This window comes from Sus scrofa, chromosome 5 (genome assembly GCF_000003025.6).
Source record: "Sus scrofa isolate TJ Tabasco breed Duroc chromosome 5, Sscrofa11.1, whole genome shotgun sequence".
NCBI classification, from domain to species: Eukaryota; Metazoa; Chordata; class Mammalia; order Artiodactyla; family Suidae; genus Sus; species Sus scrofa.
In genome coordinates this window covers 87,669,821-87,684,464 of record NC_010447.5, presented here as the reverse complement: position 1 = coordinate 87,684,464, position 14,644 = coordinate 87,669,821, and the positions used below count along the sequence as shown (strand labels likewise).

At 43.9% G+C, this 14,644-nt stretch overlaps 1 protein-coding gene across 4 annotated transcripts in view; it reads right to left on the bottom strand.

The window, feature by feature from the left end:
* NTN4 (netrin 4) overlaps positions 1-13,312 on the bottom strand; it is a 113,552-nt gene extending 100,240 nt beyond the window's left edge. The window contains exons 1-2 of one of the 4 annotated variants that reach the window (XM_021092743.1): positions 12,888-13,312; positions 8,650-9,179 (exon numbers count right to left, since the gene is read on the bottom strand). In XM_021092743.1, coding sequence (XP_020948402.1) covers positions 8,650-9,179; positions 12,888-12,993 — 636 coding nt within the window. In that variant the 5' untranslated portion in view covers positions 12,994-13,312. Of the gene's footprint in view, positions 1-8,649; positions 9,180-11,987; positions 12,593-12,761; positions 12,781-12,887 lie in introns of those variants that run through there. The other 3 variants (XM_021092741.1, XM_021092742.1, XM_003481747.4) reach the window with 3 other exon arrangements.

The window sequence follows — 14,644 nt, the reverse complement described above, 5'->3', positions numbered from 1 at the left end:
TCTCTGATACTCATCAGAAAGGGAGCTACTGTTACAGCAGTGCGAGTGTAGAGTCCTATCCCTTTGAGTGGGTTGAGATGGGAAATATGGGTTGTTGGAAAGTGAGGTGCCTAGTTCTTCTGACAGAGCACTGGTTTGTGTGGTCTCCATTTACCTTGGCTTTTTATTTGAAGGTGGGGTGGGGTTAGGGGGTTATTTATTGGGACATAGCATATAAGAGAAATGTAGCATCGGTTACAAAAGAAACTGATGGAAAACCTTGAAGACCTCGGAAAGGTCAGGTTGGCTGAAATAAAAAGAAACACAAATTCTTAATGGAGATGAAGCAGCTAAGAGTGTGATTAAATTTACTCTCTTCAATTTAATTTTAAAACACCGAAACCTTTTTCAGTAGCTGCTGAAAGATAGAGTGTTAGTGCAAATGATGTCACACAGAAAGCATTTGAATGTTTTTCATAACTTTTTGCTTGGTTTAGGAACTGTGATTACGAAGCGTAAAGTAACATTGGCAAACATAGCTGATGCCTTGAAAGACTTCTGCTCCTCTTTCAGTTGCAGGAAAGTTAGGAAGAGAAGTGAAGTATGACATAGAAAGAGAGTCATTATTTTGATTTTCTTTGTTAACAAGACAAACCATCCGGGAAAAGAATTTGTTTCTTAGAGATAAAGTGAAATGTATGCAAAATGCCCAACAGAGAAACTGGCACTTTCCGCTATGGTGTCTAAATGATGGTTTTCTCTTCTCCTCCTTAACAGATTACACATGAACACAGTAAACATTAATTAAAACATTAATAGTTTTTGAGACTCTGAAAATGTAAATACTTTTACATCCATAGGTTTAATTGCACAGCACTGTTACCTTAGGTAGATGTTCTCCATCACATTCTGCAAATCAAATTTCACAACACACTAAGCAGGTAAAATGGGTACAATGCTATATTTTAATTTCACTTCCAATACGGTGATAGCTCGGCATTAAAACAACTTTTTTTTTAATCATCCCCCAAAATTGCTCCTATCCCTGGGATTTGGGGTCAAAAAAGGAGTCAAAGCTGGAAGAGTCAGGATAAAATGTGAGGCTGTTAAAATATGAAAATCAGCATTTCTCTTTCAGCATGGTATTTTCAAAAGTGTATTTCTCCACCACACTGTTCTCTCTCCCTTTTCTATCATCATTCATTGTCTGTTCAGTGCTTTCACTTCTCCCTATTTGTTTTGGTTCATCTTTTGAAAACCTAAAGTTGCGACTCTCTGCCTTTCCTTTCACTTTTCATTTTAGAATTTGTACCCACTGTTTCAACTGTGGCAAGTCGATGTTACTCACATTCATGCTGTTGCTTAATTAAACCACCATTGGACCACAGATTGGTAAGACTGGTTCTTGTATAAGCCTTGGAAGGTGCAAAAGTGTTTTTGGTAATGGCAGCATTGATGGACTAACTTTGATCCTCCCCTGAGCTCAGTTCTTGGACTTTCCTCTTTTCTGTCCACACCCACTCCCTTGATGATCTCATCCAGTTTCACGGCTTTAAATATCATCTCTACACATGACTCCCAAATTTATATATTTAGTCCAGACCTCTCCTCTGAACTTTAAACTCACAGATCCAACTGCCTACTCAGTATTTCCACTTGGATGTCTCACAGGCAACTCATACCTAACATGCCCAAATATGAGCTCCTGGCCATCCTCTCCAAATCTGCTCCGCCTCGAGTTCTCCACCTCAGTAACTGGCTATCTCATTCTTCCAGGTGCTCAGGCTAAAAATATCCTCGCCTCTCTCGCTCTCACAGCCTACCTCCAACCTGCCAGCAAGTGCTGTTGGCTTTATGCATAAAACTGATCCAGAATTTGACTACTTTTCACCATTTCCACCACAGCCTCTATGCACGTACCATCAGATCTAGCCTGAATTACTGCAACAGCATTCTAAATGGTCTCCCGGCTTCCTCCTTTGGTCTTAACACACACACCAGAGAAATCCTATTAAAAATAAATTAATCATATTGCCCGTCTGCTTAAAACCTCCAATGGTTTCCAATATCATTCAGAATAAAACCCAGCGACTTTATAGTAACTTATGGTCCAAATCGGGACCACTCTGAGAATGAAAGGGAAGGCTATGAAATAATCAGCAGGCTTTCAGTGATCTAGGTGTAATCCTGGGCAGCCCAGGCACCGACCTATGAGATTCCACATAATCTCCCACCCTTCCCTTTCTCTCTCTGACCTCTGACCTCACCTGTTACACAGCACCTCAACCCCTCTGCTTCCTCACTAGCCCCTCGCTGTCCTAACAGCATGAGGCACCTTCCTCAGGGCCTCTGCTCCTCCCCTAGATATGCCCACAACTCATTTCTGCTTCCCTTCAGGTCCTTATTCCAAAGTCCCAGGGAGACTTTCCCTTGGAGCCCTGCCTAAACTTTTCCAACCCCTCCCTACTTCCCAGCCCTCTTCCCTGCCTTTTTAACAGCGATTACTATCTAATCCGCCATATATTTTACTTACCTTGTTTAGTACCTTACATTTAGAACATAAGCTCAAGGGAAGGAATTTTTGACTTTTTGCTCTGAATCCCCAATTCCTAAAATAGTTGGCACATAAGAAACACTATATAAATATTTGTAGTAAGAAGGAACAAATCATGACTAGTTTCAAAGGATACTTAGGAGTTGTGTAATATCCAACATAATAAACATTATAATTTAATGATTATATATATTATCATTTTATAGTTATTTTCATATAATTCAATTCCACAAATGTATTTTGGACATTTGTGCCTTTTGGGGATCTGTGCTAGGTACAGAGGTTGGGGGTCTGGGAGCCGCAGAGTGAATACAGTGAGAGAGAATGGTTGTGCTTTCCATTCCCTGGTAGGAAGCTGCCCTGTATGCCCAGATACACCTGACCTCCAGGTGTCTGCTTTTCACTGTCTGGCTTTAAATTTTCAACATGAATCATCAGTTACTACTCAGCATTTTGCAATCAGATCTCTCAAAGTTTCCAGAATATTTCAAGCAATTATTGGCAAAGTTAAACCATGAAATGTGAAACAATCAGATGAGAAACAGATTTTTTTTCTTTTTTTTTTTGGTAATAGCTGGAAAGAAGGTATTGGGTGGGGAATCTAGCCTTTGAAATCAATAAATCAAAGTTTATTGATTTAATCTCTAGGTGTGTTCCAATTTTTATACAGCTTCTTCAAATAATTTTAATTGATAACCACCCTGTGGGTTAAACTAAAGGCATTTTTTTTTTTTTTAATGTGCTATTACAAGTCTCAAGCCCTGCCCCTACAGGAAGGGAGTAGCCCCAGGGTGTGGATAATCGAAGCACTCTAAACAAATATATACGACATTTTATTTTCAAGGAAGTTCAACAAAATTAGAGCTGAGAATAAGCTTCAAAGCATAATGTTAATACACTGATGACTATAGCTAGGAAAATTACTTAAAGCAGTTAGCAATAGATAAAAAGTATTTCCCTTCCTCCAACAAATAAACCAATCAAATAGAAAGTATGCTAAATGGTACTGAAGAGCTGTGATACCCATATAACTAATTTTAAATCATCTAAGTAACATTAAGTGCAAAGAGTCCTTACTTTTATTTTTCTATCTGATGTAAAAAAATATTAGCTTCATTATGCAAGGTTCACACAACCATGTTGCGCATTATCAACGAAACTGTAGGTTTTATAGTTTAATCATTGCCACAGCAATTTAGTTTTGTTTGTCTTTTTAAATTTTGGAATTATAATAAAACCTAATCATATAAATAATTTTAAAGCAAGCTAATCATCCCAGCTCTGGCATAGATTAGCTCATTATTTATTTAAACTGACCAAGTTGCTCTGACTCACTGTCTCAGGTACTTTGTCGACAAAATGGGGTCAATATTGGTACCCAGTTAACAGGGTTCTTGTGAAAATAAAGGATGCAGAGCACTCTGTAGAATGTCTGGCATATGGGAAGGACCGAGAAGGAAAGGCATGTATATAGGTTCTGTATCTTCCACGCTGCATGGCTTGGCACAGAGGAATCTCAGACTAGTATAGTGGAAATAGCACTGGGCTAGAAGTCAGGAAACACGGATTTCAGCTGAGTAATTGTACACAAGTCACTTAACTCTCTCCAGGCTTCAGATTACTCATCAGTCATGTGCTTTTCCATTGATGACATTCAGGTTCCTTTTCAAATGCTCTCATTTAAGAAACCCTAGCAAGAGGGATTTTTACCAGCGTTTGTCATTTTAATACAGAACTTCATTTTCCCATATGTACAGATAGAAAGAAATGAGACCCTTAATTACAGATTTTGTTCACTCCTGAAAACTTGCCAGGAACTCAGAGTTCTTGTCCCTGTCTCTTCCATCAAACACAAATCCTTCAATCTGTTTTAAAAACAGCAAGCCCTTCCCTGCCAGCATTCCCCATCCCCTGCCCTTCTTTATTTTTTCCATAGTACTTAGCACGCTCTGGCTTACTGTATACTCTACTTAGTTGTTTGTTTTCTACCTCCTCATTCCCCACCCCACTCCCAGGACCATGCCAAGCACCAGGCTGGCTGTGCCTTTTTTTCTTTTAATTAACCTATATTTGAAAATTAAGAATGGTATGTAGTAAAGGTGTAAAACGTGATGAATTGATAGACACTGATGCAATATCAATGCAATATAACAATATATCGTGCAATAACTGCCACATTCAACCTAATACATACCCATCGCCTCAGACAGTCAACCACGTTTTGGCGTGTGTGTGTGTGTGTGTGTGTGTGTGTGTGTGTGTGTGTGGTGAGAATACTTAAGCTCTACCCTCTTGCTACTTCAATTAAAAAAAAAAGATCCACCCTCTTAGCAAATGTCAAGTATACAATCAAGTCTCGTTAATGATCTACATATTGTTGTCAGAATTTATTCCTGTCGTGTGAACGACACATTGTACCCCTTGAACAACATCTCCCCCTGCCTGCGCCTTTTACCAGGATTTGGGGAGCACTTAATACTTTCACCCCTGCATTTCCCAAGTGTGCTCGCTGGATCTCTAGAGTCCAGAAAGAGAGTAAGCAGAGCTGCGCAAAAAGAGAAGTGCATGGACAAGGAAGTCTGGCCATGTCCCTCCCTATACATCCCCCTTGGAAACCCAGGACACATAATGAGATTATTTATGTATTTATACATGTCTGATCGTGTTAGACCCAGTCAGTCTTTCTATTTTGACCATGGAAGCGTTTATTCCCAGAGCATCACTGACATCTCAGAGGACATTCCTGCTCAGGAGCAAGCTGTTTGGTACGTTCTTTTTTTACCTTCGGGTCACATCCAAATGAATGACGACTGTGCGAGAGTGAGCAAGGAGAAAGGCAGGCATGTGTCTCTGGACAAAGAACATGGTTTTATGAAACAAATACTACACCTACAGTCAGAGGCTTGTAATTCAGTCCTAGCTCCGTCACATAACTGACTATGTCGTTGGGCAAATTGCCTTACCTCTGAGCTGCAGCCTCCTCTCCTGCAAAGGAGTCACATTTTAGGATAATCATATCCCATTCTTCAAAACTGCCGACCAGTTTAGAAAGTTCCTGTGTAGTAGATTTAACTTATTTTTAAAAGTACTCTGGGTGAAGTTGGGGGCCTATATTTTAAAAACCCTCTTTCAGATGACTAGTGCCTTCAAGCTCTGAAGATGGATGTATCTGATTTCTTAAACGTGAAGCTACAGAACTCTCTGAGGCCTTATCCCAAAGAAATATTTTAGAATGAACAATGGAAACAAATTAAGTCTGGGAGATACTTACGTTAGCCTGAGTAGTAGGATAATACCCAGAGAAGTCCTAAGAGGTCTTAATTAGAATGGAGGAAGATGCAGGTCTATAGTATTAAAAATACAGAGTAAATGAAATTTGAGACTACGTATTTGATGCTAGATTAATTTGCTTATTTTTCTTTTTTAATTTTTACAGTCATTTTATTTTTATTTTATTTCACTTTATTTTTTAGCTTTTCTAGGGCCACGCCCAGGGCATATGGAGGTTCCCAGGCTAGGGGTCAAATCGGAGCTACAATTGCCAGCCTCACACTACAGCCATAGCAGTGCAGGATCTGAGCCGCATCTGTGACCTACACCACAGCTCACTGCAATATCATCTGATCCTTAACCCACTGAGCGAGGCCAGGGATCGAACCTGCGTCTTCATGGATACTAGTCAGATTGGTTACCACTGAGCCATGATGGGAACTCCTGCTTATTTTTCTGATCACCCAATTTTCCAATAGTGATTGATGATATAGAGCTATGTTGTAAAATTCATTTGTAGCTCAGCACTAGTTAATATTCCAAAGCAACAAAGGAGAGGTAGGTGAGCCTCATTGCCAAGGAGGCCTCCTCGGGTCCTTATCTTCGAGGAAGGCTTTCTTCTCCACTCCAGCTCAGGAGGGAAAAGATTTGTCCCCAAACCTGTCTCTGAAGGGAAGAAATTCTATGAGAGTTTAATGCACACTTGCAAAAATAATGCTCTAGATAGAATCAGGTGGCACTTCAAGTTCTTCTTACCATGGAAATATAAGCCGGCTGAAATAACAACCACAACAAAAACTTTTTAAGCTGGTTATAAAAGGTGACTGCGCATGGAAAGATCTGCGTAACATAAACTTTAGTGTCTCCTTGAAATCTGATGAAAGCACTGATGAAAAGAAGTAGTTTGCCTTTAAAGAAGATAAGAAATGTTACTTTAGTCATCTCTAAATAATCACTGGGCCGTTGTAACACATTCAGTGTGATATTTGCTAAGCAAGCAAGCTTGCCATCTGGTTACTGAAGCTCTATTTTTGCTACTTCATAGATACACAGGGCCCAGTAGCACTGAGATGTAGGGAACTGATACCAGCCTGTGGACCGATTCCAAAGCACCTTTGAGAGTTCAAGCCATTCATTTATTTGCAACACAAAGTGTTCTCCACAGAAGAAAACAATAAGTCTAACTTATTTGTTTCTTTCCTGTCCTGGCATTTTTTTAAATATCCATCCTGACAGGGCCAATACAGGTTTTCAATATTAAGCCAACTTTAGGGAAGACTGGAAAGAAGAAAAAGAATGGAAAATAGTCTGTGTGCTGCTTGTGCCACATCCTACTTGATTCTTTCTGGTGCCAGCAGCACCGTTCCTGGTCTCCAGAGTGTACCCAGAAGTAGCTTGATTACACTGCAAAAGCCCATATGTGTTTATAGTAGTCGGAAGAAAAAGAAGCTCCCAAACCAATCTTTCCATCCAGTCCCCGGCAAGTACCCCTTTCCCCCAAACCAAAGACAGAATTAGCAGCACTGTGTATAGTATAGTGCCTGACATATAGTAGGGGCTCAATAAATGTTTACTAAATATAATCACCTGGGAAGGCTGTGGAGAGTAATAGAAATGATTTCTAGAAGAGTGTTTATCTTAGTCTCTGTAGCCATTGTAATACATGCATTGAATGTATGCTTAACACCTGGTCATCTTTGGCACTGTTGACGTTTTGAGCTAATAATTCTTCGTTGGGAGTGAGAGTGGAAGGGGTACTGTCTTGCACACTGTGGGAGGCTTAGTGGCATCCCAAGCCTCCATCCACTAGGTGCCAACAGTGTCCTCCCTCTACCCCGGGCAAAACTGTCTCCAGACATTGCCAAGTGTTTCCTAGGAGTAGTGGTGAAAAAAAGCATCCCTAGATGAGAACTGTCTAGTCTCTGTGTTTGTGTCAGTTGCCAGAATTCGAAACATTATACTCTTTCTTTTCTTTGTTTCTGCATTGACATTTCTTGATCTACGTGTTGAAGGTGTATGATGCTCTTAATCTGCTTTCACTCAATTTTCTCTAAATTCCATGTTTTTATATATCACAGTTGGGGGTGTGGGCTCTCTAGGTACATCCATACAAGTTAAAAAGACATGTTTCTCCCTTAGGGGAGGGGAAATACAGAACAAAGAGTAACCATTCAGAAATTGGATTAGTAGTTAAGGAGGCTATTTTGCAGAATGATATTGAGATGGTCTTGTGCCCAGAATAGACCTAAGACCTTAAGCTGGAATCCATGTGTCTATGTGTCTAAAAAGAACTACTGCATCTGAAAAGAAACTCTCTCTTTTGTTTGCTATGCCTTTTGTAATCTTAACAATAAAACTCCTCTGTTATACAAAAGTATCCTTCTGACAAACAGATTTTTTTTTCCCTCCCTTGGCTTTGTTTTTATTTACTTCCTATTTATATTAACTGTTACAGGAAGATACCAGCATAGGTTCCAGGAATAGGCCTTCTCAGTAAATCTTGCCCCTTCAGAAGCACAGAAAGTGTCCCACTAACTGAAGAAATCAGTAGCCTTTTAAGCCTCTAAAGTAAAATGATGTGTCACATATCTCCTCTTTCTTAAAATGAAAAAAAAATTTAAATCTTCGAATTCCAACTGAAACCTAGCCAGTGGGCAACCTTCTTGAAAATGACTACACATCCATGTCTAAGGGTGAGAAATCATTTATGACAAATAAAGCTCATGAAAAATTCTAATTTCATTCATGTTACTACAAGTATACCTTCATGCTTTAAAAAAAAAAAATGTGGGCTGGTAACATTTTTCTACCTTCCTTGCAGTGTAGAGTTAAACATGTGCCCTTACCTCTCCTCCAGTGCACGGGAAAGGATTGGAGTATCTAGAAGTGCAAATAGCTCCTTTCTTGACAACATCATCTTCCAGGCCAAACGTCGCCGAGCAGTTAGTTGCAAAGTACTTGTAAGGCATCCATGTCTTCCCAAAGTCCTGGGACCGGTCCAGCACCATGGCTGCTGGCCTGGGGGACTTAAACACCATGATTAGATGAGTGAAGTAGAATTCAGCTTCCAAGTCCAACTGGATCTTTTCTCTGTGCACATCCTCAGCAGACTGCCACCACGTGCGAGGAAACCTGAAGGATGAGTCTGCCATGGCAGCTGGCAGGTGAGCCAGGTGAGGCTGGGCAGCATTGCATTTGTCACATTTGGGCTGCTGACAAGTCAGATCAGTGTTCTCACTGTAGAAGCAGTACAGTTCAGTGGCGTTCTGACCACAGGTGGTGTCTGCCCAGAGTTTTCTCCCTAAAGCCAAATTGCCCATCTGAGGGTTACAGGCTTTTTCACAGCGGGAACTCCCTCCAGCCACTCCATTCAGTCCTAGAGAAGGGAAAGCATATGTTATTCAAGACATACCCATCTGGAAAGCTCTTCTGTCCACCTAGTCCATCTTCAACAGTCAGGTTATCCCCATAGAGCCCCAGACTGTCAGTAAAGAGGATATTTTACCAAATTTGAGCAGGAAGACTGTTCCGCATTTATACTATTTGTATATGCAAGTGTATGAATGTGCATGTGTGTGTCTGCAAGTGTGTTTCATGTTTGGATGTAAAATTCACACAAAAGAAAATAAAATCACTTCCGTTTACTAAAGGGTGAGAGGAAGGAAAGTGGAAACATTAGGGTAGAAATAGCGGGCCTAACCTTTTCTTGCTTTCTGAATAGTCTCTATATTTAAAATACACTCATTTGTTTTGGAAGTCATGACATAAATAATACCCAAAACCAATAATAGTTTCAAGATCACTCAATTTAGTCTTTAAAATATAATTTGAGCCCTTAGTATTACCTAACATATTTATGAGAACTCATTAAAGAGGAAATGTAGAAATCTACTATATTTTTAAGATAAAAACAATTTCCTAGGAAAAGTAATATGCGATAGTTAATCAAAATACAATGGGATCGCATTTAGGGAGGCAAAGCTAGAGACTATTAGAGCTCAGATGTGCAATTGTGCAATATCTATTCTTAATATTAGGTAAATGAGACTAAGAAAAAACCCTCTAAACTGCCATATGATAGAAAAGTTTCTTTTACATGCGCTCTGCCTCTCCAGTGCTTCTATCTATGACAGGTTATGTAGTAGTTACCTGTTTGCTTAACAGGAGAATGTTTACAGTCTGGCAGCCACTAATAGCACCTTTAAACATTATCTGTGAACTGAAACACCTTCTTAAAGAAACATACACTTCCACTCAAACAAAGGCCCAACAGCCCTTAATGTTTCAAAATTACTTAAAATGATCAACATTTTCCACCTGTCAACGTCCTGACTAGATAATGTAATCCTTTAATTTGGGCTTGTCATTTTAATTATCAATACCTTAAGCAAAATTATCTATTTTAAAAGTTGAAACAGAGAGGGAAAGAAGGAAAAGAAGTCAAACCCCAAATTCCAGCAAATTGAATGTTGCTGCCTCTTAAGAGAGAACACCTCTGAAATGTTACCACTGTGCAGCTGGAGAAGCCAAATGACAGCTTAGACTGAAAAAGAGACATTTCACACACTCATTAACTATCACGAACCTCACATAGCCTTTGCAGCTAAAGGAAAGGGCTTCCGTAGTATATTTTTAAATGTCAAATACAAGTGTGCAAAATGCCTGGACTCTGCCACTTTTCTGATTAGCTGGTGCAACAGTTGCTCGTGGCCAGGACCTCCCAAACACACAGTGTGCTATGACTCACCCGTAAAGCATTTCAGAGAAAATCATATACTGCCTGTACAAGTATTTTTGACTTGAAACACTTGCCTTGTGATATTTATTTACAACCTCTTAATTGCCTGCATGTTTTTGCCATAATATGGTTTGAAAAGGGAAAGGTTTATTAAAGTTCATTCTGTGGCTGGGGAAGCATACATAAAGTGCAGGCAGGGGTGCATATTAGCAGAATTAAAGTAAAAGCTTAGACTTTCCCATGCTCCTTGGGGAAAGTACTGGGAATAATTTTAGATGCCGCCCAAACCAAGCCGAAGTTCAGAAAAGATTGGCGCCAGATAAATAATCGGTGGACACCATATCAAGGATATCTACAGCGTACCAAGGATGCTCCTAAGAGTCTTACTGATTTGGGATGCAGTTTCTAAAGCCTGGCTTTTACTTCGTGCCAGGGTCTCTGGGGGCGGAAGGGAAGAAGCTGAGGGAAGGGAGAAGTGAAGTGTGCCAATGCTCTCTCTCCATCAGTCCATCCCTGCAGCCCACACTGCCCTTTCTGGAGCAAAAGCGAGATGCGTTTGAGAGACCAGCTCATCAAAGATCCCTCACTTTCTTTCCTCCTTCCACCCTGAACTGCACTTACGCCTAGTTGGAGACCAGGTGCCCTGCAAGAGGGAGGAAGAGGAGCAGAAGCGGTCCGAATTGAGAAATGGCAAGCTAGAAACCGTGGCCAAGGGCAGCCCAAGGAAGCCTGAATAGGAGTGGGAGGGAGAGCGCATCTGACGGCTCCTCTGCCAGCCGTCCAGTTACCGAGACAGGAAGCAGACCCGCCTCCGACCTCCTGCGGAGCCTCGGCCAGGGTACCAATTCTCCAAGGGCGGCTAGCCAGCTCCGTGAAACCCGGGGAGATCACCACCTATCGTCCCAACCCGGGGTCTCACAGAGTTCCAGCCACGGCCCCGGTGAGGGGGCACTCACCTCGCCCCAGGTGTTCCTACCTGGCTCCCTAGTACCCAGCATGAGGTCGGGGACGACGGCAATCGCTCTCAACAAGAGAGCGACCCAGGCCCACGCGCGCCCAGGGTCGCTGGGCCACCCCTCCCCATCATTCCTCAGGCCATGAAGGGCCGGGGGATGGCGAGCTTGGTCCTTTGTTCCCTGACAAAGTGGAGAGGCAGTTTTTTACAAGCCCTAACCGAGAAAGAAACCAAGGTCGCGATATCTCCGACAGGGCGCACCCAGGATATCGGGTTATCCAAGGGCATGTGTATCGCAGTTGCAAAAAAAAATCAATAGTATTTTAAACTGCGGAGACCCGGGGAAGGAGGCGGAACATGGCCACTCATTTCATCCTTGGGAGCTGAGCTCGGCGCTCTCAGCCAGCACTCCCCTGCACCCCCGAGTCCCAAGGAGGGGAACAGAAGGAGCGAGGGAAGGGGGGTGGGGGCCCGGCAGCGTCACCACCCACCTGCGGCCAACGCGGAGCAGCCCCAGAGCAGCAGCAGCCGCGCGCAGCTCCCCATGGCCGGGAGGAGCCGGGAGGACCCGAGCCGGGCGGGTGCGAGAGGGAGCCGAGCCCTCGCGGCTGTGGGATGAAGCGCCAACAGTCCTTGGGAGGAATCGGGGCTCTTTATTTCCTCCTCCTCCTCCTGGGGCGCCAGGCTCGGTCAGTGGGCGCCGGCGGCGGGGAGCTGCGGGCTGAGGCCGCTCCGGGCGGCGGGATGACCCTCGCGCACCGGCCTGGAGGGGCCCGGGCACCGCGGGGGCGGCGGGAGCCCCGGGACCATAGCCGGCCTGGCCGCGCTGCCCCGTGGAGCAGTCCTGAGGGCTCCTCCGCCGCTAGCCCGGGGCTCGGCGCCCGCAGCAGCCGCTGAACTTTGCGAGACCTTTCACTTCCCGGCCGCCGCCGCCGCCGCCACCGCCTCCTGGGCGTCCTCCTCCGCTTTTACCACCTCCTCTTGCTGCCGCGTCTCGGTCCCGTCCTTCTCCATGGGCAGTTCCATGGGATGCATTTTTATTGCACCGGCACCGCGGCGCTCCGGTGCCAGCCCTCCTCCCCTCGCACCTCCACCCCTTCCTCCCGCCCGCCCCCAGCGCTCGCTTGACAGCCCCGGCTCAGTCGCCCGCGCGGTCAGGTCGCCGCTGCCGCGCGGGGAGGGATCCCCTCGCCCTCCAGGCTGCCCCAGCTGCCTCGCTGCCAGCCCGACCCGCCCGCCTCAGCCCCCGCGCGCGCGCCCATCACCTCGGCCCTCAGCTTCCCTCGTGCCACTCCTGGCTCTGGCCCTACCTCCCCCTGCGTGACCCCACCCCACCCCCCGCCCCGGTGCCCTCCAGCACCCACAGGCCTCCTCTGGAAGCAGTCTCCCACCTTCTCCCAGAACATTCCAGAGAGCAGTTGACTCCCTCTTGTTCAGGTCAGGGCACGCCAAGGGGCTTAAAAAACCGCGAAACAGGCTAGCGCCTACTTCCCACATCCCCCAGCAGACACAAGCCCTCCCTCTTCTCCCGCCATCCCTTCTCCCGGAGGCTCAGAACCCGGGCATGGAACCCCTCGCCCAGCCAGGGTCAAGGGCAAGGGGGAGCGCAGTGACTGGAGGGGCATTCGCCGCTTCGCTGCCGGCTTTCGGGGACAGAGGAGGGCATTTGGCGCATCAGCCAATGCTGACTTTATCCGAGGTGTGTCGGTTTTGATGTGAAAGGTGTTCCTTAATTCGAGGTGCCAGGAGAGTCACAGCATTACTTGGTGCGCAGTTTAGGAACATCCCTTCTAGGGGCAGGGGCACGACACACAAAACCTCTTTGGTCCTTCCGAGCACTCTCACTCCAGTTGTGCTGCAAAACAATAATGTTGTGAAATAACTCATGAGGAACAGTTTAGTAGCAACCACAAGCAGCTAATTGTGGACAGGATTGCTCAGGGCGGCCGCTTATGGAAGACGATTACGTAGCCTTGAGTCTGGGACTTTTGCAAGTTCGGTGAAAAGAGAAGTCTATGTACACATCCAGGGAAATTGGCAAAAGTTAAGCACAAAGCAGCTTTTTTATTGCGGTGTTCATTTTGTGCTTTTAAATACTTTCCAGAAAACTCCTTTACAGATACCATTCAGTTGTGTGTGTTACTGATGATAACAATTCAGAGCTTTGGAACACATGTAGATATTATTTATGACTCCGCCAAGGAGTACATAAGAAGTTTATATCTCCCAGGAGGGACTGGGATGAGGTTGGCATCCATTTGGGAGAAATTAAAATTATTCTGGCCAACACTGGGAAGTGGAAAAGGTATGGGACAACAATTTATATATAAACATTTTAGAAAATAAACTCTCGGAATTTTCAGATACTGGCAGTGTTGGGGATTTCTTCGTGTCTTAGAGACAGACTCCCGATGGAGTCAGTGAAACACCTCTCCAGGTTATTCTTCTTACCAAATAAGAAATTATAATAAAGGCTCTTAGCACCAATATTAACCTAATGACCAACGCAAACTTTAAAAAAAAGAAAGAAAATGTCCATTTATTATTAACTTCTGATTCTACTATACTGAGGCAGAACGACTCCATTTTCATTACAGGTTTCGGGGGCATTATAATCTGTACCAATCCTGCCTTGATGATACACTTCCTTGATTGCTCTGTAACTGGTTCCTATTTCCTATAACAAGACACTAAGTTACTTCATGGTCAAGAAGTCTTTTATACTGAGTCTATACAAAACATTATTATGTTTTTCTTTTATTCTTAACTGAGAAAACCTGCCAGATGTATAGTAAATTTTCATTAAAGGTTTTTGACTGAGTTAAGTTAAAACTTGCTATTTACTAAGATCAGGGATTAAAAAGAAACCCAGGAGTTCCCATTGTGATGCAGTGGTTAACGAATCAGACTAGGAACCATGAGGTTGCAGGTTCGATCCCTGGCCTTGCTCAGTGGGTTAAGGATCCGGCATTGCGGTGAGCTGTGGTGTAGGTCACAGATGCGGCTCAGATCCCCAGTTGCTTTGGCTGTGGCGTAGGCCATCAGCTACAGCTCCGATTCGACCCCTAGCCTGGAAACCTCCATATGCCGCAGGAGCGGCCCTAGAAAAGGCAAAAAAAAGACCAAAAAAAGAAAAAAGAAAACCAGT